Source organism: Phyllopteryx taeniolatus, chromosome 1 (assembly GCF_024500385.1).
Source record: "Phyllopteryx taeniolatus isolate TA_2022b chromosome 1, UOR_Ptae_1.2, whole genome shotgun sequence".
Lineage (NCBI taxonomy): Eukaryota > Metazoa > Chordata > Actinopteri > Syngnathiformes > Syngnathidae > Phyllopteryx > Phyllopteryx taeniolatus.
The window spans coordinates 29509205-29536906 of record NC_084502.1 but is presented as its reverse complement, the minus strand read 5'-3'; the positions used below and the strand labels follow the sequence as shown (position 1 = coordinate 29536906).

At 40.9% G+C, this 27702-nt stretch overlaps 2 protein-coding genes across 10 annotated transcripts in view; both read left to right on the top strand.

Annotated features, from left to right (window-relative positions):
* Positions 1 to 9212, top strand: part of nhsl1a (NHS-like 1a) — a 45612-nt gene extending 36400 nt beyond the window's left edge. The window contains exons 11-15 of one of the 5 annotated variants that reach the window (XR_009790424.1): positions 1360 to 1670; positions 2810 to 3001; positions 5317 to 5370; positions 6080 to 6323; positions 6947 to 9212. The gene's annotated coding sequence lies outside the window, so the exon portion shown is untranslated. Of the gene's footprint in view, positions 1 to 1359; positions 1671 to 2809; positions 3002 to 5316; positions 5371 to 6075; positions 6324 to 6946 lie in introns of those variants that run through there. The other 4 variants (XR_009790423.1, XR_009790420.1, XR_009790418.1 and 1 more) reach the window with 4 other exon arrangements.
* A 2364-nt stretch (positions 9213 to 11576) lies between these two features.
* Positions 11577 to 25740, top strand: sh3yl1 (SH3 and SYLF domain containing 1). Of its 5 annotated transcripts, none has more exons than XM_061787061.1 (11): positions 11577 to 11716; positions 14063 to 14173; positions 16626 to 16739; positions 17777 to 17841; positions 17954 to 18066; positions 20379 to 20507; positions 20582 to 20726; positions 22446 to 22524; positions 22699 to 22758; positions 22882 to 22914; positions 24417 to 25740. In XM_061787061.1, coding segments are annotated over exons 1-11 (1056 nt in total). In that variant the 5' UTR covers positions 11577 to 11715; the 3' UTR covers positions 24623 to 25740. The 5 variants fall into 5 exon arrangements, with proteins under 5 accessions (XP_061643045.1, XP_061643071.1, XP_061643062.1 ...); XM_061787051.1 differs by lacking the exon at positions 11577 to 11716 and adding an exon at positions 13819 to 13953; XM_061787087.1 differs by lacking the exons at positions 11577 to 11716; positions 20379 to 20507 and adding an exon at positions 13815 to 13953.
* The last annotated feature ends 1962 nt before the right edge of the window (positions 25741 to 27702 follow it).

Here is a 27702-nt window from a genome sequence, read left to right as displayed (position 1 = left end):
CTTCAACAGAGTTCATATATGTATGCTATAAACAAAGTCGTCAGTAGAAAGTACGTGTCACCATCGTGAGGAAAGATGACGCAGTTCATGGAGTAAATGGAGTACGGTGTGTAAAAAAACTACTGACACTTAAACTCCAGCCAAGTGGTAAGTCATCGTCGCTCACGCCGTGTTTCTTACTTGAACAGTGGACCCCCACATATTTGCACTGTGGCATTTGCAAATTCACCAATTTACTGATGTCATTTGGAACCTATGCCCCGTTTTTCACAGAAACCCCCACTTATTCGTGTTTTTTTTTTTTTTAATGGAATTGCAATTGATTTTTTTGGTGTAATTTATAATGATCGTCAATTATTAGCAAGTTTTCGCTATTCATTGCCAGGGCCAGTTGCTATCCGCCGCCAACACTTACATCAATACTTGCAGTAAAAGTGTCAACTAAGTTTGTCATAAAAAGAAGATGGAACGTTTGAAGATGGATTGAGACAGATAGAGAGTATTTCACCATTTTTTCATATCGGCTATCAAGTTTTTCTATTCAAATGTTCAATAAGCACTGGAACAAAACAAGGCGTAGAGCTGCTTTAAGTCACAGGAAAACTCTCTACAGCAGTGGTTCCCAAAATGTGATATGCGTACCACTAGTGGTCCCTCTAATGGTACATGAAAGAATCTCTACATTAAATGTTGAAACTGTGCATAGTATAATACAGTGGTTTAACCTTTTTTTTCTTTTTCTTTTTAACCCAGTAGCCTACTCTGTACTTGTTCGGTAAAGTTCAGTTGTGTTTAACTTTGAGTGAAAATACAGTTGCATTTAATCATTTAGAATATTTATTTAGGTACAACGTGTATTCAACTTTTATGTGCAATACATCTGAATTGAATCAATATATAAGTGCATTTTTTTTCCCTCCTATAATTTCTCCTTGTTTTTGATAAACAGTCGGGCCTACTATGTTACTGTATTTTAATGTTGGTCGTGTTGTCGTATTTTTTTTTTAGGTGATGGGGTGTTTGGTTTAAAACAAAATTGAGAACCACTGCTCCATAGAGCCCGTAGGGTTAATTGTCAGCGGGGATACATTAAATTAGTTGGAATTTGAATCTTATAAATGAGGCGGAGCTAGTGCGACGCTGCGATAGGTCACCTCCGCTCAGGGGTTTTTCTTCCACGCAACTAGTGATACAGTAAAGTCCTGTATGGTACAGTACAGGTAACAAACAAAAGGGGTGTGGTTTTTTTTTTTTTTTCCTTCCCCATTCCACCTTATCCAGTAGTTCTAGAGACAGAAGGCTACCTTTAAAACTTTTCAAATCGTTCACCGTCCGTCTGTCGTGTGCCTTCACGTGCAGCTTGCGCTTCCTACTCTTCATCCTCTGAGGAGGAAGTGGAGGAAGGGGACCTCGCTGAGGAGTGGTCCGTCTCAATCGACGTGACGTGAGGATGGAGACCAGGCTGAGGATGGACTAACCGCTCCAGTGCGCGTGTGGATCACACTTTTTTTTTTTTTTTTTTTTTTTGGAAGAGACCGTTTTTGGAAGGGGACACGCGGGGTGTGGGAACCGAAGAGCAAGACAAGAGCGAGACGTGCGGGAGTGAATGGGGTAAAACAAAACAAAACAAAACAAACAAACAAAAAAAAAACCCAAAGCATCCAATAAAAGTAAGTTTAGCCCTTTGTTGAGTTGGTTGTAACCACCTGGTTTTAGGTTGCGGCCCATTCCAGAACTTGAGAACCAACATTTTAAAAAAGTGATCATTAGAAATATTTTGCTTAAAAAGAAAAAAAACAACAACCAGGTAATAATCAAATAATTGGTTTTTCCCAGCTCAATCATCGATAGTTCAATTTTTACGTGATATTTTATTTGTCAAATCACACATTTTGCTGTGTTTAGCGCAAGCCTTCTACAGATACTCAGTAATCTGAAAAACAGACAAAAGCTTTGTGATTTAAGTCATTTAAAGTTAAATAAAGTTACATTTTATTTTAATAACAATATTACAGTAACAAGGAAGCAAATCAATGCTAATGTCAGAGTTTTTTGCTCATGAGTATATGAAAACTGTGTTACCTGCTATGCTAACTAGTCAAGAATAAACTAAGCTGCATAATAAAAACAGAAAAACTTTGGTGTTAATGTCTTTTTCTGATAATATGAGGAATAGGGTGGCGTTGGTTTGAGTGACAATACTCATTTTCGACTGAAAAGAAAAAAGTAAGAGGATTTACCTAGGAGCGGTCTTCTACCAATGGTTAGAGCAATTAGCTTGATGATGTCATTTTTGCTGAGTCGTGTTGCTCACCTTTTTTTCCCCCCTCTTCCTCTCGATGGCTGAAACGGTTAGGTAAGAGGAATGTGTGTGTGTTGAGAGACACAACTTTCAAGCATAATTACTATTTAAGATACTTTAATATGTCTGGTAAAACAATCATTCCTACGAAAGCTGATTTAAAACTTTTATTTCAATTTCAGCTGATATATTTGATATGTAAGTTGGTCATTAACAGGGAACGACAGGAGAAAAAAGTCATTTTAGGGGGTTTAAATCATATTTAAGAATCACCTTTACGACAGTTATACTTTACCTCAGAACAAGTATAATGTTAACAACAAGTGCATGTTTCTGTATTTGAAAATGTTGTCCAATTATGGAATGGCCCAGTAATTAAACATCTGTCATGACAGAGTTAAATAATTGATGCTAAAAGTTCAACAAGGCCTGAAGGCCCTAAGTGTCTCTTGAAGGTCAGCCATCAACGCTGAAGGACGTGTTTGTGTTTGTGATGTGTCCCATCAGTGACGATGGCCCGGTGGCTGACGGTGAAGTCAGTACTGCTGCTGGTCGCCGGTTGTTACAATGTTGCTGCCCTGCTGAAAAGTTACGATCACCAAGAGGCTTGCGGGATCCTCAAACTGGTGAGCCATCGCTCCAATGAAATAACGGAGCAAGGAGAGCTCCACACAAAGAGCGGCTTCAGCGTTCAACTCGGTCAGTATAACTGTAGTTCTTGTCAGTTTACTTCAATTCAGTTTACAGGGGTACCTTGAGATACAGTATGTAGTGACCTGCCCTGTAGGTTTTTCGAGGTACAAGCTGTCGTTTGGCCGATTTGTGGCAAATCTGACATATGAGCGCTGTATGGTGGCAGTAACTCCACTTCACAAGCAGCAATTGAATATATATATATATAGTATCTTCACATTTGAACAAATTTAGTTTACATATGTATTACATATATGTCTCGAAAAAATCCTCTCATTATTCTGGCATTTATCAAATAGAAATACATTTGGTAATCATAATTGACCTAAAACAGGAAAAGTTTAGTCTGATTTCATGTCAGACAGTCAGGGAAAAGACATTGGCACCCCAAAGGTGGCAATATTTTTGTACACGACTGTATGTATGTTAAGCAACGGCTATTTGAACACAAACTGGGCAGCAACACATGTAGACAGACAATATAACAATACTCATGGGTATATTCTCTTTATCCTCTGCGAAGAACGACTAATATTACTGCCACACTGAGAAGCTGTGACTGACTGTCTCTGTGAGTCGTACGATATATCCATTCCGTATGTCCATACGTCTTATACTGCCCCCAGCTGGCCATGGCACCCACACCAGAATGAGCAGTACAATGTGCATTGTATTGCAGAATGTGTGACAAAAACTGTTTAAAATGTTTTAAATTGTATTTAATTATGTCATTAGTGTATGTTTTCATAAAGTATAATATTATAGAGGGCCATTTTCAATAAAAAAAACATTACAATTGTTTTGTTGGGTTTTTCTTTGGGGGGGGGGAGCTGGAACAAATTAATTTCATTTCTATTCATTTCAATGGGGAAAGATGATTTGAGTGTTTTGAGTTACGAGCGTGGTCATTGAAACAAATTAAACCCATAGATGCCACTGTATACGTAAGTGTATTTTTATGGGCCAGAGGTGATGATGCTCACAGGGTGTTTGAAACATTCCTGAGAACTGTCTGTGTTCCACAACATTTGCACAGGCTCCTCCATTGTCTTTAATTGATCACAATGGAATCTTGAAACAGCAGTTGACAATTTGATTGACAATTATTATGAGGATCGTCTTGGCCAGGGTAAAAAAAAAAAAATGACCCAGAACATACTATGCGTGCAAGGAAAATGAAAATGAGGATGTAAGCGTTAAAAACAATTTATCTTCCCCAGGAAGTACAGATATTTCAGTCCCTTCCTGCAGACAGCCTCAGTGTTTAATTAATTCGTTTAGTTAGCAATAGTCCAGTTTCCAAAATGTGAGCCTGAGATAAATGTCGCAAGTCTCACAATGAGTGTGTGACAATTAATTAAAAAATATTTATATATTTAATGCATCTTGCAAAATGCATCTTCCCTCAAGTGTTAGGCCACACGCAGCGTACGGAGCGAACCGATGGCGATTAAGCTGGCTCTGCTGTGAATTAGCTGACGACCCGTGGGCTAGTAGCTATTAGCCGCTAACAGGGTCGCGGACCGGTGTTGGGTCCGTCCAATACATCACAGCCTCGCTCCATGCGCAGGTAGATCAGCACAACAGAGACACACGAATGAGCTAACAAGCTCGATATTTCAGCGGCGGGGTGGTCTAATATGTCAGCGTCTCGTTCAGTGGTGTTGTTGTGTAGGTCCCCACATAATAGAGACACTTGAGCGGAGGTTATCTGTTTATTAAACATAGCGGTACACGTTATTCAGACTGTTGAGCACATACCGTACGAACGAACATATATGATTCACAGGTGAAGGTCGTGCAGAAAGAGTTTTCTGCACAGTCAGCGAACACACCCATGGCGTCCTACAGTTTTTCATGATTTTGGAGTTTCATTTTACATACTTGGCAATTTTTGTATTCATTTAAATTTGGCAGGCTTGATAACAACACCCTTTTCTGTGCTGTGTCAAGACATTTTATTGTCACTTTACAGGGCCCGGAGCTAAAAAAGTGATTCAATTAAAATGTATTGCACATAAATGTTACATGAAAAATGTACCTAAATAAATGTTTGAAAATGATCAAATGCAAACGTATTGTAAGTTAAATACAACTGAACTGTACATGACTATTGTGCTGTACGGGATTAAAAAACAGTTGAAGCGACTAGGACAGTTTGCCCAGTTTGAACCTTTAATTCAGTGATTCTTCGCGTTCCAGGTGTGGATGATTTCTTGCCGGGTTTATTGGGCTTTGGCACAGCGCTGTCTGGCAGATCGCTAGCTTTGCAACGGTTTCTTGCTTGTTACTCAGGTGATCCTGTTTTCATTGTATTTCAGCGGCTCAGAGCACAGATCTGCGGTATAAAGATAAGATCATCAAACACCTGACAGGTCAGGGCCTTCATGCTGCTGTACGCAAATGCTATGAAATGTTTCCTTGTGCTTGCAGTGTAGGTTTTCCGTGGGTACTCCGGCTTCCTCCCACATTCCAATAAATGCATGTGACCACCAACTTGCGATACAGCAGTTTGGCAGATAGAATTATAATATATTATTGCCACACAGTTGAAATTTACTGGTAAATCAAACATAAAACAAGGAGAATTTTACACATTGTGCATGAAAAACAACCACATTGTCCCATTGTTTAATGCTAAAACATATTGGGAAATGTAGACGGCCATGGATGGGCTAACAAATATCATCTGTGTCACAGTCTTTTAAACCTTTCAGCAATGGCTATTTAAACACAAATGGTGGACCAACACATGTAGACAGATAATATACCAATACTCACAGACATATATTCTTTATCGTCTGTGACGACCAACTAATATTAGTCCGACTTACTGAGGAATGAGGAGGCGCTATGTACTGTATAGCCGCATGTTTGTATTACATTGCCCCCAGGTGGCCAGAGCATGCACAGCAGAATGAGCAGTACAATGTCCATTGAATTGAAGCAAAAAGTGTGACAAAAAACATTTAATTCTTTAAATTCTGTGTAATTGTGTGATTACTGTATGGTTTTATAAACATTATTGAAAGCTATTTTTGTCAATAAAAAACACATTTTTGTTGGTCTTATTTTGTCAGCCAGGACTGGATCAGTGGCATTTCCATTCATTTCAGTAAGCAAAGCTGATATGAGTGTTATGAGTGTGGTCACGGAACAAATTAATTCATATCTCAAGGCACCACAGTAGGTAAGAATAATCATAAATCACATATGTCACACTGAGATAAACATTTTCTGTCCTCTTCAGGTCCTCTCTATATCAGCCCAAAGTGCAGGAGTCACTTTCACAGACTTTACCACAATAGGGACTGTGTGACACCAGCCTGTGAGTAGCTAGACCTGCACCAACTTCAACCTACACCTTGAATTACATGACAGCACTCAGCATCGCCGCTCTCCTAAACCTTTCTATCTGTCTTCTGAACATAATGTACAGCACATCTACTCCGAACCTTCACGCGCTGTAACCGTGTCCTCTTTGCACACTTTTCAAATCTACAATATAGTGTTTAACACTGTAGCAACCACAATACTGTACAGTATGTTTATTCGGGATAAGCGTCACTACACACTCGTTAGTTAAATAGTGCGGGGGGGTCTCACGCCAGAAAGTATATGCGCCAGCCTGTTGTTGTTAGTTAGTTAGTTGCTAGTTTTTAGCCCTGCCCAAAATAATATTATCATGGCCATCAATCCGCTGATTTTCGCTATTCGTGTTCCCGCCCAGTCCCAATCCCTGACAAATAGAAGGGGTCCACTGTAATATATTCCAAAACAAATATCTGAATTTACTTCACAGGGTCTTTAAGTTCCTTTCTATTTAACAGGTCATGAATAGTCAGGTTTTTATGTAAAGGTCTAAATAATGCTCAGAAGAATATTGTTAGAAATTTGACGAAACAACATCATGTGCCCACTTTGTAAATGTCATGTTTTCACCCTGTGCAGATTTAAAAAGATGTGCTCGTCTGCTGACCCGACTGGCCAACAGCCTTCGTTGTGCAGAGAGATGAACCCTAGAATGCACGGTACATATTTATTATCGACAGCAGTCATTCACCGTATTCACATTAGTCATTCACAATCAGGGTGCCTTGGCCACTGTATAATCCAATTTCACTGGATTTGTCCAAAGATTATGATTTATTCCTTGCAAATTTATCTTTCTTTGTCTATCAATGCCAGCAATATATAGTGACAGGCAGAACAATGAAGTGCTCTTCCACTAGATGGGTTAATAATTGACGTGTGTATCCACATGTAAAACAGAGTCATGCCCTTGTGTGCAATTAAGCACACACAGATTTCACACCAAGTTCATTGGTGAGTAAAATGAGATGACTATTTCAGCATTTTGTGATTTTATTTGTGGTGGTGTGCCATGAGATTTTTCCAATGTAAGATGGCTGCCTTGGCTCAATAAACGTTGGGAAACCGTGATCTACAGAACCATATTGTGGTCCTGTTTTATATTGCCGCCCATTGTGGGGTCACAACCTTTTTGTAGAAATGTCAAGTCTTTACTGATAACATTATTCCTGAGCTGAAACTCCTGAATAAGCTTGTCCGATCGTATGCCTGATTTCACATGTCAACCAGAATCTTCATTTTCTCAATTGTAACACTCATCTGTTTTCCAATCAGGGCCAATCACTCAATCATGTAGTAGAATAATGAATCTCATATGAAAGTGGTTAAATATTTGCAGACATACCTGTATGATGAGAAATCTGTTGAAATGTGTGTCCTTTTTTTTGTATGCCTTTTTTGTCTTCATTGGATTTACTGTATGTGATCTTGGCATGTTCCACACGTCGCTCTACTAACTGCAGTGTTTGTAATTATGTGGTTAAATGATGCTAAATTATTGACATGATTTGATTGCCCAAGACGAATTATTTGATCAAACAAGTCATTTTGATCATCCATCCATCCATTTATTGTACCGATTACCCTCACAAGGGTCGCGGGCGCGCTGGAGCCTATCCCAGGTGACTCTGGGTGAGAGGCGGGGTACACCCTAAACTGGTCGCCAGCCAAATGCAGGACACACATAAACAAACAACCATTCACACTCACATTCACACCTATAGACAATTTAGAGATGTCAAATAACCTACCACGCATGTTTTTGGAATGTGGGAGGAAACCCGAGTACCCGGAGAAAACCCACGCAGGCACGGGGAGAACATGCGAACTCCACACAGGGGAGGCCGGATTCGAACTCGGGTCCTCAGAACTGTGAGGCAAATGTGCAAACCAGTCTTTCACCGTGCTGCCCCATTTGTATCATATATATTTGAATTTCATAATCATATGGAATATTTTGGATGAGTCCCTAAAATTGCTTGGACGTTTTCAGTGACATCACGACCAACATTTTGTATTTCTTCAATGGAGCCAGAAAACATTTCATGTTTACACTTATTTTTGTAACTCTCATCAAACATGTTTAGCTAGATGTTGTCAAGTTTACCGTGTCCACTCTGTCGTAGTGAAAAATCAATTGATGAAAAAAACCTTTTAGAAATGCGAAATGTATTTGTTAAACAGTACACAGTCAGCTTGTTAACTGAATCACCTCAAGAGACGGTCCAACATGTGCTAATGAAAAGCTAACCCTAGCCAAAAATGTCCACCCTGTCAGCAAGATCACATATTTTGCTGTTTGCATGTACACTCTCTGCTTGCAGATCATTAACCCATCCATACATCCAACCATACATTCTTGTGATTATTCAGCTGTTATGTTTGATCTCTTTAGTAATGTGTTGAGGTTTTGATTAAATGGTGTTTAAGTGTTTCAACAAAGAACTGAAGTGTGGCACACTGAATTTTCTATCAAGTTTCGATTTTGGACGTGATGTTTTTTTAGTCATTTTAGCACAATCAAAGTATAATTTAAAATTAGATTACTTTTACCTTATAATTAGCTTAAAGTACTACAATTACGTTTGCAGTGAGTGGGGCCAAACACTTAATATTTGCAAAATGTTTGTCATTTTGTCACATGTACCTCTGATAACAGCACATCTGCCTTTCAAAAATTCTCTGTCAAATCTGGAAAAAAAGAAAAGAAAATGCAGGTAATGTGTATTTTTGCTGTTGTTATCGTTAGCTAATTTGACATTTTTGAATGTTGTTTTATTATCCTTAAGTATTGTAAATGGGACGTGCTTTCACACCTTCGAGGCACTCAAAGATTTGATCCTTTTTTACTTAAGTAAAAGGAGTTGAATCCATTTCTGTCTGATGACTTCCTTCGGCTAGGTGGTGGTTATGTTTTGTTTTTATTTTTCAGACACACCTTCCTACTGCTTCATTAATATTATTTTGGAGTTTGGGTGTGCCTCTTCATATGTGGCGTGAGAAGCTCTTTGAGCATCTCCTTGAATAGCCAGTGTACATTGCTCACAGCACAGCACCCTTATCATCAGGTTGGTGTGCGATGAAGTTGGTGCGGGCATCAAGGGTGGCAATATTCACGTCGTCAGTCAGCTGTAGCTGCAGCTGGACTGCGACAGGCAGAACCACATTGCTGTGCTCATGTTGACTTTGGCTAAAGCTCCGTGTTTGCCAAATGTTTCTTTTGCTTGAACGTCTAGGATCAACAAACAGAAGCTCTTCCCAACATGACACCAGGGCACAAGTCCAAAGTCAGAGTCACCAAGTAAATACAAGTGAAAGAAGAAAAAAGATGGCAGCAAGTCTTGTGGTTCTGGTCATTCTCGGCCTCAGCTTCCCAACACAATCAAGTGGGTCAGTGGAACAAATCCATGGGCAGGACCCCCATATTACGAAAACATGCATGGGTGGTTCTTTTAAGACTCAAAATTTTCTGTAGGTGTGAATGTGAGTGTAGCTGTTTGTTTGTCTATATATGACCTGGGATTAGCTGGCGACCAGTCCAGGGTGTCCCTCGCCTCTCACCCAGAGTCACTTGACAGGAAAAAGAGCTTACCTGGTAGCCAACTCTTATGAGCTCCAGCTGAAATTGTTCTAATCCTGCTCATTTTAGGTCACTTTGGGTGTTCCACAGGATTCTCTATTCTTGGCCCCCTTCTGTTTATCATTTGTCTTGTTCCCTTTGGCAGTATCTCCTGTAAGCATAACATCAATTTCCTACGCAGATGACACTGCTTAAAGGTAGTGCAGTTTTCCAACTGCTAGCAAGATTTGAATGTAGCCACGATTGACTCCTTGCCCCGCCCCCTCGCTTCGCTGCCCAAAGAAACGCCCTCAGCTCACAAAAGCATGGCGGCTACATTGATAGTATGACCTTTTCATGTTGGAAAGTTGCTAAACACGAATGTTACCGTTTTTTTGCAATGTACAATTAATAAAAAATGTATGCAGTTTAAAGTGACGAGTAGTGCGATAATCTGGGACAATGTTGATTGTGCAAATGTTGCAGACACTCCTCAGTCAGTGTGCAAATGGGGCAGATGCTACTCTGGCATGAGTGACCAGTGTTGGTCAACAACAGATATGCAAATAGTGCAGCGTGGCGAGACTACTACAGTGAGTGCACGAGTAGTATATAATTGGCCCGACAGAAATGTGACAACAAACTCAAACAAACAAAAAAAAGTGTTTTATAGGTGGCTCAGTATCTGTAACAGTTTCACCAAACAGCTGAATACATGATATGAGTAAAATGTGATTGTTGAGCTGGACGAATCAAATTATTTGATGGTTTATCGCGCATATAGGCAAGCACGCTGTAGAAAGCCGGCAAACCAACGTGCCTATGTGGCAGCCATGTTGGGGAGGTCAACGTTCCCGTCGAAGGCAATGCACGGACACAGAAATTAAGTCGTAACTTGGTAATTTCTCAACCGATTTTTATGAGGTTTATGTTGTTTCAATGACAAAGCCTCTGCTATCAATACACAACATTTGAAAAAATAACTAAAAAATATTTTTTCAAGTTACTCCCAGGTCCCTTGTTGTAATTGTATACCGTTGTACGCAAGCGTATGCAGCACAAGTGCTGGCACCCTTGTTCTTTTGGTTTTCTTGCAGTCTACACACATTGAATGCACTGACAACTGAGTTCCCTACCTTAACGTCACTGTCAGCACGGACCTCAAAATGGGCGTGCCGTATCTACTTATACATATCTCTAGTTTATTATTATCATTAGTTTAAGTATTATCATCATCATTGATATGAACAATAGGTGGATACCACGAGCCCCTTTGAGCTGACTGCTCACAATGGTGTACATACAATCACAACAGGAGCTTGGAATGACGTTTTCCATCCATCCATCCATTTTCTGAGCCGCCTCTTACGTGTCAAAATATTTTTCAGGTTATTTTCTTTTTCAAATGTTTTGTTTTGATAGTACACACTTCGGCGCTGGCAAAAAAAAGTAAAGCTAATGAAAGTCGGTTCAGAAATGAGCAAGTTCAGACTTATTTTCAATTTATAGGCGTGCCTTTGAAAGGAACCTTGCCCCCACCAACGTGGCCGCCACGTAGGAACGTCGCTTAGCCGGGCTGTTCCAGTGTGCTGGCGTATCTAGGTTTCTGTTCATACCTGTGATCCTCGTCAGCTGCGGCCACCTGACACGTGACTCTCAAGCTGACTTGTGATTGGCTCGCGAGTGATAGGCGACGTGACAGGTGAAGCGGAAGTGAACAGACACATTTGTCACAACAACAAAAAAAGCAATTGTCGCAGGAGAACAACCTGACGAGACGCAGCTGACAAGTAAGTTTCTAAGCTCGTTGTTGCCGTGTGTGAGTCGTTTATTTTCGCTCTAGACGCACGTCGTTTTTCTTTTTATATTTTGGTCTGTTATACTGCTCTAAACACGCAGCAAGTGGCGTGACTTTTATAAACAACAACTTGAAAAACATCTCAATGCCTGAAGGAGGTTCTATATTCATGGGCGTAGCGGAGGCTGAAACTTTTCCACTTCCTTTCCATTTTGTGCGCAAAAACTTTGCTTTTGCGCTCACTGTCGCCATTGTGTATACAATTTGCATTTGGATGTGGTCACACATCTGATGGCCAAGTGTAAACTTGGCCTAACATTTAGCACCTCCACGGCAGTATGCGAGAATTCGTTCTCCACGCTTTAAAACGTATTTTGGGACAACATGGTTACGGAAAGTATTCAGACTCTCCTTAATTTTTTCATTCTTTTTAATATTGTAGCCATTTGCTAAAATCCATTTAAGTTCATTTTTTTCCCACAGTAATGTACACACAGCACCCCATATTGACAGAAAAAAAACTGAATTGTTGAAATTTTTGCAGATTTATTAAAAAAGAAAAACTGAAATATCACACAGCCATAAGTATTCAGACCCTTTGCTCAGTATTTAGTAGAAGCACCCTTTTGAGCTAATAGAGCCATGAGTCTTTTTGGGAATGTTCTTCACACCTGGATTTGGGGATCCTCTGCCATTCCTCCTTGCAGATCCGCTCCAGTTCTGTCAGGTTGGATGGTGAACGTTGGTGGGCAGCCATTTCCAGGTCTTTCCAGAGATGCTCAATTGGGTTTAAGTCAGGGCTCTGACTGGGCCATTCAAGATCAGTCACCGAGTTGTTCTGAAGCCACTCCTTCGATTTTTTTTTTTAGCGTGCTTAGGGTCATCGTCTTTTGTGAAGGTGAACCTTCGGCCCAGTCTGAGGTTCTGCACACTATGGAGAAGGTTTTCATCCATGATATCCCTGTGCTTTGCCACATTCATCTTTTCTTCGATTGCAACCAGTCGTCCTGTCCCTGCAGCTGAAAAACACCCTCACAGCATGATGCTGCTACCACCATGTTTCACTGACTGTATTGGACAGGTGATGAGCAGTGCCTGGTTTTCTCTTCGGGCAGTTCCTTTGACCAAGATTCTCATTTGCTCTGACATGCGCTATGAGCTGTAAGGTCTTATGTAGACAGGTGTGTGGCTTTCCTAATCAAGTCCAATCAGTATAATCAAACACAGCTGGACTCTAATGAAGGTGTAGAACCATCTCAAGGATGATCAGAAGAAATGGACAGCACCCGACTTCAATATGAGTGTCACAGCAAAGGGTCTGAATACTTATGGCTGTGTGATATTTCAGTTTTTCTTTTTTTTTTAAATCAGCAAAGATTTCCCCCCCCCAAAAAATTCTGTCAATATGAGGTTCTGTGTGTACATTGAGGAAAAAAATTAACTTAAATGATTTTAATAAATGGCTGCAATATAACAGTGAACAATTTAAGGGGGTCTGAAAACTTTCCGTGCCCACTGTATGTGCTAATGTCTCATAAAATAAAAGGCCCATGGTTCCAGTTGGTTCATCTGGCATTTTAGAGATATACCTCTAAAATACACAAGCGAGTGGAAGAAAATGGAGAAAAATGTTCGGTCTGATCCTCACCAAAATGATAATTTTAAGTAATGAGCTCATAGTTGTAACTGAGAAGTTTATTTGCCACACGATGGCACTATTTACTCATCTAAGGGCTCCAATGCTTATATACAATAGTTGATTGGGCTTCAAGAACTCAATGTATTTGTATGTAGAAATATGATTGAATGATTATACACTTATATGGTTTTCACACTTAGTCTTCTGAAGGGAACCATAACTACAGTGTGGCCTGTGACAAAAATTAGTTTGACAACCCTGCTTGAGAATAAACTGTTAATACTTGTTTACATGACTTAGAACAGTTAGACACACCAGTGACCGCGAATGCTTGATCCACATGTGAATAGAACACTAGAACAGTCGCACCTAGAAACTGTCCTGTGGAAGTACACTGTGGTGATCTAGCACTGACGGACGGGTTCCTGTTAGAGCTGTAACAGTACGAGTAGATCCTGGCCAGCCAGTCTGGCAACATTCCACCTGCTGCAGCAGCACATTCCTCTGGAACATCAGCAAGATCTTTTATTCTGAATGATCCTCGTCCAACATGACGCTAAAGTGTCACTTCAATTTCTCGCCATTCCACAGTTGAGTTTTCTTTTGACTTCAGTGTGAATGACTTGGGAAAAGCCATGTATTTCAACATGGTGTTGAGCCTTGACCTTTAACTAATAACAGCTATGCCACTGTGTGCAGTGAATAGCCTTCTTCCATCCGACTTAAGGTCCGAGGTCAAGAAAGTCACCAAGATCCTCAGAGGATTCACTGAAATCTCCTCCGGGAATGGGCCGGACAAACTGATCCCAGGTAAGGGTTAACAGCTGCAAGTCCAGTTGTCACTTCAGTTGACACTTGTTGAAAATTAGAGGTAAAAGTAAAGATCCTAATGTAAAAAAACAAACTCGGTCTAACACTAGGTTTGATCACGCCTTTGGCAATTTTCCATCGCATTCCTGTGTGGGAGTCAACCCTGGCTGCTCATGTCGTCTCCACAACAACAAACATCAATGCTTCAGTTCTCTTAAAATTATTATGTATAATTATTATGTAGGCACGGCAGCCGAGTGGTTAACACATCCACTTCACAGTTCTGAGGGTTCAAATCCGGCCTCTGACCTTCATGTGGGGATGTTTCATGTTCCTCCCACATTCCAAAAACGTTAGGTTAATTGAAGACTCTAAATTGTCCTGGAATGAGTGTGAATGCTTGTCTGTCTGTACGTGTCCTGTGATTGACTGGCAACAGGTCCAGGATAAGGCTGAAACATTTAATTCAGGCGTCTACAACCTTCAATACTCAGTAATTTGGATGGTTTCCAAGAGGAAAAAAACCAAAGCACCGGGAGTCACAAACGCAACTAAAGTGAGGATAACACTATATATATCGTTTTGTTTTTTAACTGTATGTATAAAAAAAAAACTACAGTGTGTTGCATTTATGAAATCTGTAAACTGCTACAGAAAATTATTTTTGCATGTAAAAAAAACAATTTGACCTCTGGGAAAATGCACTTGGGTGAAGCTTACATTCAAATGTATTTTCCAAAGTCACAAAGAGCCACAGCAGAATGATAAGTCGCATGCAGCTCTGGATCACAGATTGCAGACTCCTGGTTTGATCAAATAATTCGGTTACAAAAACAAGTCAAAGAAAAATCTCTGTCTCGATGCTTTGCAGTGATTATTTATCCTCATGGACTAATGCTAATGTGACTGCAGACTCTCATACCAGTCTGTGTAGAAATAAGATGGCCCAGGAGGAAAGAGTGCATAAAAAACAGAATTTGAGTTCATCCATCCATCCATTTTCTGAGCCGCTTCTCCTCACTAGGGTCGCGGGGGTGCTGGAGCCTATCCCAGCTGTCATCGGGCAGGAGGCGGGGTACACCCTGAACTGGTTGCCAGCCAATCGCAGGGCACATAGGAACAAACAACCATTCGCACTCACAGTCATGCCTACGGGCAATTTAGAGTCTCCAATTCATGCATGTTTTTGGGATGTGGGAGGAAACCGGAGTGCCCGGAGAAAACCCACGCAGGCACGGGGAGAACATGCAAACTCCACACAGGCGGGGACGGGGATTGAACCCCGCACCTCAGAACTGTGAGGCTGACGCTCTAACCAGTCGGCCACCGTGCCGCAATTTGAGTTCATTTCACACTTAAAAAAAAAAATAAAAAAATAAGATACCAAAGTGTAAAGTGTCTACTGAAAAGCAGAACTAAGTAATGTACCACAACAGCACGTCTAAGATCACCAACACAAAGTACCAATGTTAACTAGTTTAATATAGCCGACTGCTGCTCGTTACAAAGTATTATAATGCCGCCACAAGTGGTCAAGGGTAGACACAGCTGCCGGTGCAATTTCAATCGCTTCATTGATCAAATGGTAACATAACATGCATAACTCGTAATAAGCACATTTGAACACAAGCCGCACGGCTGCAACTGGGGCACTCAACACGCAGACAGGCTAACAGTTAGCCTGTAAAAAGCTAGCTGCTAAACTGTGCTCACAGCAGCTAACTCTCATTGGGTGACTGCCTACATTTTAAAATAAAAATCATAGATATTCTAGTTTGGAATGTGAGGATGGCGAACCCACGTGGACAAAAATAATACCTTCACCATCCATCTATCCATTTTCTGAACAGCTGATACTCACTATGGATGTGCTGGTGCCTATCTCAGCTGACTTCGGGCGAGAGGCGCGGTAGACCCTGAACTGGTCGCCAGTCATTCGCAGGGCACAAACAACCATTCGCACTCACATTCACACCTTCGGACAATTAAGTCTTCAATTAACCTACAATGCATTTTGATGGAATCTGGGAGGAAACCGGAGTACCTGAAGAAAACCGAGGTAGGCATTGGTAGGCCTGCAAACTCAACACAGGGAGGCCAGATTTGAACACGAGACGTCATAACTGTGAGGCGGATGTGCTAACCAGTCACCCACCGTGCCGCCTTTTGTTGTTTATTAATACAAAATCCTTTTTTTTTTATCCCAATTAATTAATAGAAGAATCAATAAAACTATTCGATAGCTGCAGCCTCTCACCCAACGTCAGCTGGGATAGGCTGGAGCTCACCTGGAACATGTTAGGAGAAAGGAGCGCTATTAAAAAAAAATAGGTGCATGGATTATTATGCATGTACCTTTACATACGGTAGTAATATGACCATAGATATTTGTACAAAACCAGTTTGACATCTGAGCCTGTGTTATGTTTGCATTCTTGTGTTGTGCGTGCAGCTACAGTGATCGCGTCGGCTGAGGGGCTCGCCATCATCTCAGTGGTGAAGGCGGGTTTCTTGATCACAGCAAGAGGAGGCAGCGGCATCGTTATTGCCAGGCTGGCTGACAGACGTGAGTTATTACATGTCAATTACACATTATTCATACTACAGCTGTAAATAACACTTATTTTCGTAATGCGTTAAACTGACTATTATTTTGAGTTTCATTGAGTTTCTGGTTTGGTCCATGACATCCTTCAGAAAATAGGGAAACATGTTGATCATTGTTTTCCAAAAAAAAAAGCAGAAGTTTGCAAATGTCTTATTTTGATTCAGCAGAAAGAAAATCAGTCTGCTTTCATGGAGGATGACAGAAATCAGAGAATATTTACTTTTGAGAGCCTGAAATTCCAAGGATTTGGATCATTTTAAGTTAAACAAGGTTTCTAAATGATTAATTGATTATCAAAACAGTTGTTTATTAATCATGACACCTTTCATTAGACTCCAGGGGCTAATTCATCTTTACTGCAAGGGGCACATCATGTTGTGAAAAACAACCAAATATAAGTATACCCCTACATATACCCTTTTTTTTAATTCCTGCCTTTTTCCTCAGGTTTTGAGTCTTGGGACCTCTTAAAGGGGAAAACCTTTTCCAAGGACCACCCCCTCATAATCCTAATGCCAGTTAAACATAACTACTATGTGTACCCTAAAGTGCCATAGGAATTACAAAGTTGCGTATTTTTGAGAAAAATGTATGTTCTGACAATAAATTTGTACTTTGTTCAAGAAAAAGTCAAACTTTACAAGAACAAAGGCACATTTTAACTGGGGGGGAAGTCAGCCCAGGAATTTGCCACTTCCGATGTAATATCAGAGGCGTAACAAAGACGGAACTCCACCAGCTACGACCTGAGTGAGAATTTGGTTAAGTTTACCTGACACTTGCTGTCCACATCTCTTTATGTTGAAAGCAATTGTTGCTGATGTAACAAAGTCATCACACATCTAAATATCTTACTGGGGCAAACCATAACTGCTGTATGAACACGCTTGGGGGAGTGGTGTCTGAAAGGCCCAGGGGAATAAATCCCGACACTCCTGTGCTGTCTCAATTTCTACAATGCAAACTAATAGTGTTGTGAATGCGTCTGTGCACAGGCTGGTCGGCTCCTTCTGCGATTGGAATCGCTGGTCTGGGTGGCGGCTTCGAGATTGGTGTTGAGGTGAGCGTCTTGAATGGTGTAACTAAAATGTCGGCAGGCACGTGTGCTTGATTTTTTAGTCTTATGTTCAATGGCGACTTGAAAACATTGCTCACCTCCCCATCTTCCTCAGGTTTCAGACCTGGTGATCGTCCTCAATCATCGGCGGGCCGTTGATGCATTCACAAAAGGCGGGAACTTGACATTGGGAGGGAACTTTACGGTCGCTGTGGGTCCGATGGGCAGGTTGGTTATACGGGAACTGAAGGACAAATGTGGGATGTGCTTGGTGTTGTATTTTGCAGTTTAAAAGGTTTTCATGCATATGAAGTCAGAAGGTCTCCTTCTGGCAGAAGATATCTTTTTTTTTAATGATGATCAGGTGCTCCCAGACAATTGAAAATGTCGCTTCTCCCCTTTACCCTGTATTTAAAAAAAGCAAGAAAAAAAAACATGCTTAAACTAAGAAAAACTAAACTCAAAAAGCATTGTGGAAAAAATTAAACTACTAATTAAAAACTAACAAACCAACTCTAAAAACTAATGAAAACTAAGTCAATTTGATCAATTCAAAACAAAATAAAAACTCAAACTATTATAACCCTGCTGTCGAAAAGTGTTGAGAATTGGCACTTGTGCTAGAACACCTAAAACAAATGCATCTGGATTATCCAATGTTTTTGTGATGTCCATATCAAATAAACAAATGAATAAATAATTTTCATGGTTGTGAACAGAGAGGAACTAGTTTACAAAAGTTACACAGTCAGTGTTTCCTCTCAATATTCTCGATCATCAAGGTCAGTTCAGTCTCAGGGCATTGAATTAATTACAACTGGACTGCTCTGGTTGTCTCGAAGATGTTTTGCATCTCAAATGAGCAGGCTTCATCAGTTCATGCACATACTTGAGAGAGGACCAACCTGAGTGCTGTTTTGTCTTTAAGGTGCAGGTAGACAGCTGTGACCACTGAGCAGATGCATGACATCGCAGCGTTTTACCTGCACCTCAAGGGGAAACTGCAGTCTTATGAGGACAAAAATGTTCATATTCTAGTTAGGACAAAAGACATAGTTTGAAAGAGGCACGAGAGAGGCCGGCTGCTGTCTATGGCGCATGGAGACTTGGGCAACGAAGGGGGAAGCTCGCCGGCATCCAAGTGAAGCTCCCCTGGCGTTCCTTTCGATTCGACCTCACGAATCTACGCTCCCTACTCAACAAAATTGACGAGCTTCATCTTCTGACAAAGACCAGTAAAGACTTTGGACGTTCCGCCGCCCTGTGCTTTACGGAGATATGGCTTTGTGAGGGTGTCCCCGATTGTGCCGTAATGCTTCAGGGCTTCCATCTTCACCGGGCAGACCATGTCACAGAGCTATCGGGGAAAACAAAAGGTGGCGGGATATGCTTCGACATCAACGGAAAATGGTGTACTGACATCACCTTGCAGCCCAGATTTAGAGTCGCTGTTTTTGAACTGTAAGCCATTCTACCCTCCTCGTGAGTTCGCATCTTTCATTCTCGCCGGTGTTTACATTCCTCCTCAAGCTAACACGAATGCTGCACTGCTAACGCTTGCTGAACAAGTAAATGAAATTGCGAGGGGAAAAAACACCCAGACTAACCCCTCATTATTCTTGGGGACTTTAACAAAGCTAAACTCAACCATGAGCTCCCTAAATACAAGCAGCACATCGACTGTCTTACCAGGGAAAATAACATTTTAGACCACTGCTATACGACGCTAAATAATGCTCTGGGCTCGTCTGATCACTGCTTACTTCACTTAATACCAACATACAGGAAAGAACATAAATGTGCAAAGCCTACAGTGAAAACAGTGAAAAAGTGGACCAACGTAGCAAAAGCTGGTTTCCTGCTGATGACCCCTGCCAGAAAGTACATGTTGTGTCCTGGTGGGAAGGAAGACTTAAGCGAAGCCAAATTAGCGATGTGGTCGCCATACATTTACCAACTGTTCCGACAGTTCTCAAAATGTATTTTATTTTTTTTAAGTGACAAGCGGCTTTAATTCCTGCTAACAGACAAAGTGAACAGAATCATTTTCACATTGTTTAGCATATGACAAGACGGATGACGGTGGGAGTCAATTGCGCTGAACTTTGCCAAAGATTTAGTGCCCATTTATTCACCCCTTAAAAACTTTTGACCTGAAGTATGTGCGACCAAGCCTGCAAATATTTTGTCATGGTCACCTATCCTCACCTGTACAAAAAAAAAACAGCATTAGAGAGCTAGATATGCTGTCACAATCATATCAGAGCTTTTCATTGGGCCAAAGCTCAAGTAGGGAGGATAAAATAGATTTGTATGAGCCGTTTTATTGGTGCACCGGTCCCAATGTGTAGGCATGGCCTTTTTTAAAAATAATATATTTATTTCATACTATTTTTGCCGACTTCGAAGTTACAGATCATGGACCCCAGTTTGAGAGCACTGACGTTTACCCTGCGTGTGCCTCTGCGATGTTTGTGACTGCTGGACATGACGTGAACCATTGCAGAAGTATCATTTCAATTTTTGTTGCTCATCTCCAGGAACGTTGAGGCCGATGTTACTCTTCGCAAAATGGCCGCGGTCTACACCTACTGCAAGTCCAGAGGGTTGTTTGCCGGCTTGTCTCTCGAGGGCTCGTACCTGATTGAACGCAAAGACACCAACCGCAAGTTAGGACAGCTTACTGTGTTTTTGTTTTTGTTTTAATTGGAGCTCTAATGCAGGTGTTTTTGTGAGCTTGCAGGTTCTACTCTCAGGATTTGCGAGCGTCGGGCATTTTGAATGGCGATGTGGAGCCACCTCAGGAGTGCGACAACCTCTATGATATCTTAAATAGCTACACGGAGTCCAATGTTACAGACTGGAGCAGCAAGAATGTGACCACTAAGGTATACTGTTTGAAACACACTGTGTAATTGGTATGCATGCAAAGTGCTACATTTTGTGGTTTTCTTTCAGTTGTACTTATGCACTAGTAGCAGAGGTGGAAAAAGTACTCTCACGCTGTACATAAAGGACATATAGTATCCAGATAGCCTATATTTCACTAACAAGTTCTCTTTATGCATTTGTTGTTCAAGAAAATGAAACTGACAGTCATTTCCAATAATATCTGTTTTGGAGCAATTGGTAAATTTCTATTTTCCCTGGGAACGGCCCTTTTCATATTGCCAAAATCAATATGCTGTCATGTGTTGGTTTGAAGGGTGGCACGGTGAGCGACTGGTTAGCACATCTGCCTCACAGTTCTGAGGACCTGGGTTTAAATCCGGCCTCACCAGTGTGGTATGTTCTCTCTGTGCCTGCGTGAGTTTTCTCCAGGTACTTTGGTTTCCTCGCACATTCCAAAAACATGTATGGTAGGTTAATTGAAGACTCCATTGGTGTGAATGTGAGTGCGAATGGTTCGTTGTTCATGTTCCCTGTGATTGGCTGGCGACTAGTTCAGGCTCTATCCCGCCTCTCACCCAGAGTCAGATAGGCCAGGCTTCAGCATGCCTGCGACCCAAGTGAGGATAAGAAAATGCATGGATTGATGTCTTGGTGTGACATCAGCGACGGAACTGCAGACCAAATTTGCTGCATAGCTGGTGTGGACAAAGGAATGTACTATACTATAAAGTGGCTGTGTTTAGTCATATTTATGTTGTCGCTGTAGGGCAAAATTACCCCACCTCCAAAATGACAAATTTTCAGGAAAAAATGGGGACAAAAAAACCCTACCTTGCTTGTTTCCAAACACCGCTTTGTTCAAGTTAGTATTATACCTAATGTTGCTATCGTATGCTGTTGAACACTCACTTCAACACAACAGCACACCAAAATTATGTTCAATCGCTAATTTAATATGCTAAAATATCACAAGTTTATTAGTGTCATTGATTCAAATGGTATGAACACGGCGCCAGCCAGCTGTGCCCATCAAAGTCCACTGTGGTGACGAGACAACCCCACCATACAAAAAGCCTTTAAAAGCAAATCTCTGTGCTGCATCATCTTCTCAAGTTCTTTTTCAGAGGTCTTAGAGCCACAAGCGATTCAATGAATAACATGGTGCGCTGACAAAAGCTATGTATACCGTATTAAATCTGCACGCACTTACCTCATGCGGCTGCCTTCCTTCTGCGACGAAGCATTACAGATCGATTTTAACAAAACAAGCCTACTCAAATGTATCTCATCTCACTATTTTCACTTGTCTAAAAACATTCAGACTTTCAATATAGACTACAATCACGCCACAGCACACGTACTAGCTCAATAAGAAAATGTCCTCCGTCAGCAGGCTCGTGCAGGATTTCAACCTAAATGTGGGTGGGCCAAAACAAAAGAAAAAAAATCCTAATATTAAATAAGTGCCGATGTTCTCAGAATTGGAGAGGTCCTTTGAAGTAATGTAAAGTGAAAAAAATGTCTTGTAAATTTGACACACGAGAGAAGAGCTTTCGCAACACTGCCAAACTTGGTGTAAAAATAGTCTTCAGAAAATACATCATGTCAATATTGTCAATAAAACAAACCTGTTCACGCTCAAGAATTCCTCTTCAAACACCAACTGCGTTTTTCTGTTGATCGCTGACAAAGTTTTTGTATTTGTCTGTTTTCAGTCGTCGCGTCCTCCTTCCCGACCTCCAGCGCCTACTCCTCAGCCAGCAGCGAGCACCTTCCAGAACCAGTCCGATCCTGGTAAATCCACAACAGTACAAGTCCTGCACCAGTACTGGAGTGTATGTCCATCACATGGACTTCACCCATGTCAAAGCACGCTTACTTCCTGTTCCACATTTGAAGCATGAGGACATTCCCCTCTGAATGTCACTGTAACCATGGCAACATGATTGCATGTGTGTGTGTGCGCAGGTGCGGTAGGTAAAAAGTCACTTTACCCAAATATTTCCATCTACAAATCTAACACTTCAAGTAAGTTGGTCTTCAGCGAGCTGCTTCTTTCTTGCAGCAGCATCCCCTAGTGGATATAGCTTACACTTGGTTAAAATTGATCAATAATATGTTTTATTATGGGGATGGGGGTTTCTGTTTTAGGTCAGATTCCTTCCAGAAGAGCTCCAAACTTGGGTATGACACACATTCTTGTGACACATGTAACAAATAATTGGAACCTCAACATCTGCACCAAGCATGCATAAATTGTCTAGACCAGGGGTCACCAACAAGTTGCCGGCAGGCACCACGTAGCCCCCAATGACCACATGAGTAGCATGCAGTCCTGTTCCAAAAAAAGAGGAATAACATTTTTAAATAGAATTTAATTTGTATTCAACCTTTATTTTGCCTGAGATTACAAATATTTTACACGTCCTGGTAGAATGTAAAACAGAGAGTTTTTGCTGCTGTGACCACCAGGAGGCAGTACTTTATAATACAGTCATGCAGACAAACAAAGAAGAATAGATTTCTCTTGTACTCTTACTCCGTAAGATGCTGTAAAATTACATTATTTTTCTTTTTTTGTCACGGATGAAGAATATAAGCCTATGAGTATTATGTCTACATGTGTTGTTCCACAGTTTGTGTGGAAATATCGATTACTTAAAGGGTTGAAAAATTGCTCACGTGGCCATTTTTATGTACAGAATGCTAACTGTTAGCATGACTAGCATTTTTCCATTCATGTAAAGCATTCAGCTAACAGGGGCCAACATAGTTTGGTTGTTTGAAACACAAGATTAAATTTTCTTTGTTTGTTAATTTGATAGCAGACCTCAACTGGGAGTGGCGTTAAATAGCTTGAAACCTGTTTTTTGACGAAACAGTCCAGTATTTGCCAAACTGCTGCTTATTGTGAAGTTGAATTGAGTTTACTGCCGCCATAAAGTGCTCGCAAATCAAATCAAAAAAATCGTCCGAATGACGGCTCATATTTTGGAAAACTCGTAAGTCTGGTCACCCGTATCTCAAGCCACCAGTGTAGTTAACAGGATTGTTGAGGTACGGGCTAATGAATTGGCTTTTCTTTTGCTCGGATTAATGGCAGACAAACTCTTTTCACCACAGGCTAGCCATTGTGTTTTGCTAAGTGACTCAAAGACAACCCAAGCAAACGTTTTATATATACCTGGGAGAAAGTTCTTTCGACAAACCTTATGATGTTGGTTTGGTTCCCAGTCCATCCCTTTTACAAGTGGCTACTACATCTTGCGATCTCCTCTGTACAATTATTTACAACATGCACTAGGGCTGGGCGACTAATTGGAATCTAATTGGGATTGGCAAAGTGTCAATGTGTAAAAGAAAAAAAAATGGCTGATTTGAAAGAGCTAATATTGGCTGAATAATCAGTAGGGGCCCTAATCATGATTATTAATTTTCCATAATCGCCCAGCCCTAACATCCACTCCATTTATACTCCTCAACCAGAGGTTGCGTCGGATGAGTTTTGATGTTTTAAGAGAAATTGAAAATGAAAAACCTTTTGGAGTATATCTGGCAGCACAACCCCAAACACAACAAGTTTCAAACACTTGTCTGCCACCTGAAAGTATCCTGGCGCCTATCATTTACAAACATTCTGTACATAAAAATGGCCACGTGAGCTAACACCATGTTTGTGTCTCCAGAAGGGGAAAAGCAAGTGGCCGGAGCGGGCGAAACCCTGGTGGTCACTGCGGTCCACGCATTTGACGGTCAGCAGCCTGGTGACTTGAGCTTCCAACCTGGCGACCGCATCACCATCATCACCAAGACCGACAACCAGTACGACTGGTGGGAGGGGCAAGTGGGTGGACGAAAGGGCATCTTTCCTGCAAACTATGTCACATACTGACCGCTGCCACCTGGTGTCTTACTGGAGAAAGCCAGCAACAGATATGGAGCTTCGGGTACTACGGAAAGCCATTTCAACATTTGTTCCATATTCTCAATATCCAGTTTAAGGTATTAGTACGCTAGTAAGACAATTCAGTGCACTAGTACAATGACTGTCTTTCTGGTAAGGTTACTAGTGCCGCGTTTGGCCTGCTCCTCAACTATGGAAAGCAGTTTGAGGATTTATCCAATATCAAGTAAATGCTCAAATGTTTCAAAGCCAAGTCCATATACAAGTATTGTACGCCCTTTGTCCTCACGGGTAACACAATTCAATGCACTAGCATAACAACTATTGCCCACTACTGTTTTTTTCCCCTACTAGTGCCACCTTTGGCCTACTAGCATGCAAATAATCCTTACTAGTAAACAATGGAAACTTGTTTGAGCATTTATTTGATATCCAGCTTAAGGTCCATGTACTAGTACACTATTTGTCCTCACTAGTCAGACAATTCAGTGTACTAGTAGAACTATGGCACACAATTTTTTTCCCCCCACTAGTGCCACTTTTGGCCTTCTAGTACACAAACCTTAGTAGTAAAGTAGAGAAACCTGTTTGAGAATTTATTAGATATCCAACTTAAGTACCATGTAGTACACTCGTTCATCTGCGCTAGTAGAGTGACTCGATTTTTTTCCCACTACTGTATGTTACTGTATTTTAGTAAACACTAGTAGAACTACTATGTATATATGTTAATCGTGAGGCAAAATTGTACACTAGTTCACAACTGCATATAAAATTGTACTAGTTAACGTCTAGTGCTTCACTTAGCAGTACACAGTCAACCAGTGGACAATTTTACCTCACCAGTAAGTTGTACGAGTGCGCAGAAATATCAAAGTAGTGCAAAAAGAAAAGAAAAAAAAGTTTTACTAGTGCACTAAATTCTGTTACTAGTCTGGACTACAAGCGTAAGTCTTGCTATACTGGTGCAGAACTTGTTGACTGGTCAAACGTATTCATTAGGCACAAATCATTTATCTCAAATATTGTCGCCATTCATCAAGAATCAGCTGCTTTGAACAAAAACTACATTTTTACCTTTCAAATAAAAGCAATTTTGTATTGAACTACTCTTACAACTGTTACTAACAAACACTTGCACTCGTTCACGTTTCTTATATTGAACATATAACAAGTCTGTTTGACTTGAAGCTTTGAATTCCTGTAATTCTGGGACAGATGTTGACTTTTCACCACCCATGCGGGTTGGCTTATAAATAGTGTTTCAAGACAAATCATACAAATTACAAAAATAGAAATAAAAGCGGCTCGTTAAGAAGAAAACTGGGCTGCCTGGGAGCTGTTGTGTGTTTGCTTTTGCTCGTTGGTGGCAACTGCAGCGGTCAGGGTTGGCAGCTTCCTGGAAAGACTGCAGACGGAGACTCGATTCCACAATTCTTTAAATGCTTTTGTGAGTTCTCGTTTTATGAATGGTTTTTCTTTTGTAGTTCAAAGTCGAGCAAGTTCACAAAAGCATTCGGTGTTGCCAATTTAGGGACTGTGTCCCTGTATTTAGTGACTCTTTTTTTACCTCTAGCGACTGTCTTCAAAGACATGAGCTGAATGATTTTGTCAGTATCGTATGCCAAGAAACTCGCTCGGGGAAAGGATAACGTGGAGTCAGTGGCGCTGAATATTTTCAAAGACACGGTGGCCATTAATGCATTGCGATAGAAGTAATTTACCCACAGGTACGTGAGAGCCGGAGGAGGTTTGATGTTGCTCTTCAACAAAATACGTCTGGACGAGCCAAGCCATGCAACGCGATGGCTCATTATATGATCAATTCTTGCATGTTCAAAATGTTAAAGGTCCCTTTCCATCTGTTTATTTTTAAATTACATTTTTATAATATTTGTCCTTTTACTGGGTTTCCATGATCATTTTGGTTGGTAATTCCCAAAATGTCCTTTTTCAAGCTATTTTAGTTGGTCTCTTCTGCCTGTCATTTGAGACTCTGATTTCTCGTTATTATGCGACCATGTAAACGAGCTTTGCTCTGGTTGGATCGCTCTTTCCCCATTTAACGATGAAAAACAGCTTGTCTCTGATTGGTCCACATCACGGCGTCTGCTCGAGTCACTCTAGAATCTTGGCGGCCAAGCATTCATCAGACGTCACATCCTTCAATAAAACGTTCAGACTCGTGTCCGTTGCGAGAATTTGTTACACGCTCAACGTGCATTCGCTTCATTTGCGCCACATTTATATGCTCCTCTCAGCTCGGTCTTCCTCGGCGGGTCATCGGCGCGCTCCCGTCCCGTGAAGAAATGCTGTGACCGCTCTCTTAAAACCCAGAAATGCGGTTCAGCTAAATTGAGCGGGTGGGTACTTGAATATTAATTGACAAAACTATGTCACAATGTCAGCGATTTCAAATCCACCCATTTTGCAAGCCTTATGCCGTTTATTGACTTTTGGATTCAATCAATAAACTGCATAGATGTCAAACTTTAACCATGTCACAGACTCCTTTTGACCTATGTTGTGCATAAAACGGTATTTTATTTTTTAATTTTTATTTTTTAATTAAATTATTTTTTTTATTCCGATAGAAGTTAACCTTTAATTCAGGATCTATTCTTGCCATTAGGCAAACACAGGCATTTGCCTTGGGCCAAGCGTCTCATTAAAAACTGATTAATAAAGTTGTCTTTGATTTAAAGAAATTATAGTTTGTCTTAAATCACACACTTAAACACAAAATGCTTGATCTGTCATGATTGTTTTGACTGCTGCCCCTTCCCTTTTCACGCAGTAGTCTATGCCATTACTACTCTGCGGTTGTGACCCTGGGTCCCGCATTTTCCTATTGTCTCTAAGTTGTGACCCACTTTTACAGAAGTTAAGAACAACAGAACGCATTGATTAAAAATAGCCTTTAAAAACATGCATGTTAACATGTTTAAAGTGCCTTTCATAGCACGTTATGGTGCAACATTAAGTTTTGGCTCTTTTTGAGGATGCAGACCAAAGCAACTTAACATTTTTAACCGTCTGGATTATTACGCTATATGGGTGTTTATTTG

Bases quoted from the DNA above. Each gene is read 5' to 3' on its own strand.
- sh3yl1 (XM_061787051.1), top strand. From the start codon at position 13,914: ATGACGCTAAAGTGTCACTTCAATTTCTCGCCATTCCACA. The intron at 13,954-14,062 runs GTTGAGTTTTCT...CACTGTGTGCAG, and splicing joins CAATTTCTCGCCATTCCACA to TGAATAGCCTTCTTCCATCC. The intron at 17,842-17,953 runs GTGAGCGTCTTG...CATCTTCCTCAG, and splicing joins GCTTCGAGATTGGTGTTGAG to GTTTCAGACCTGGTGATCGT.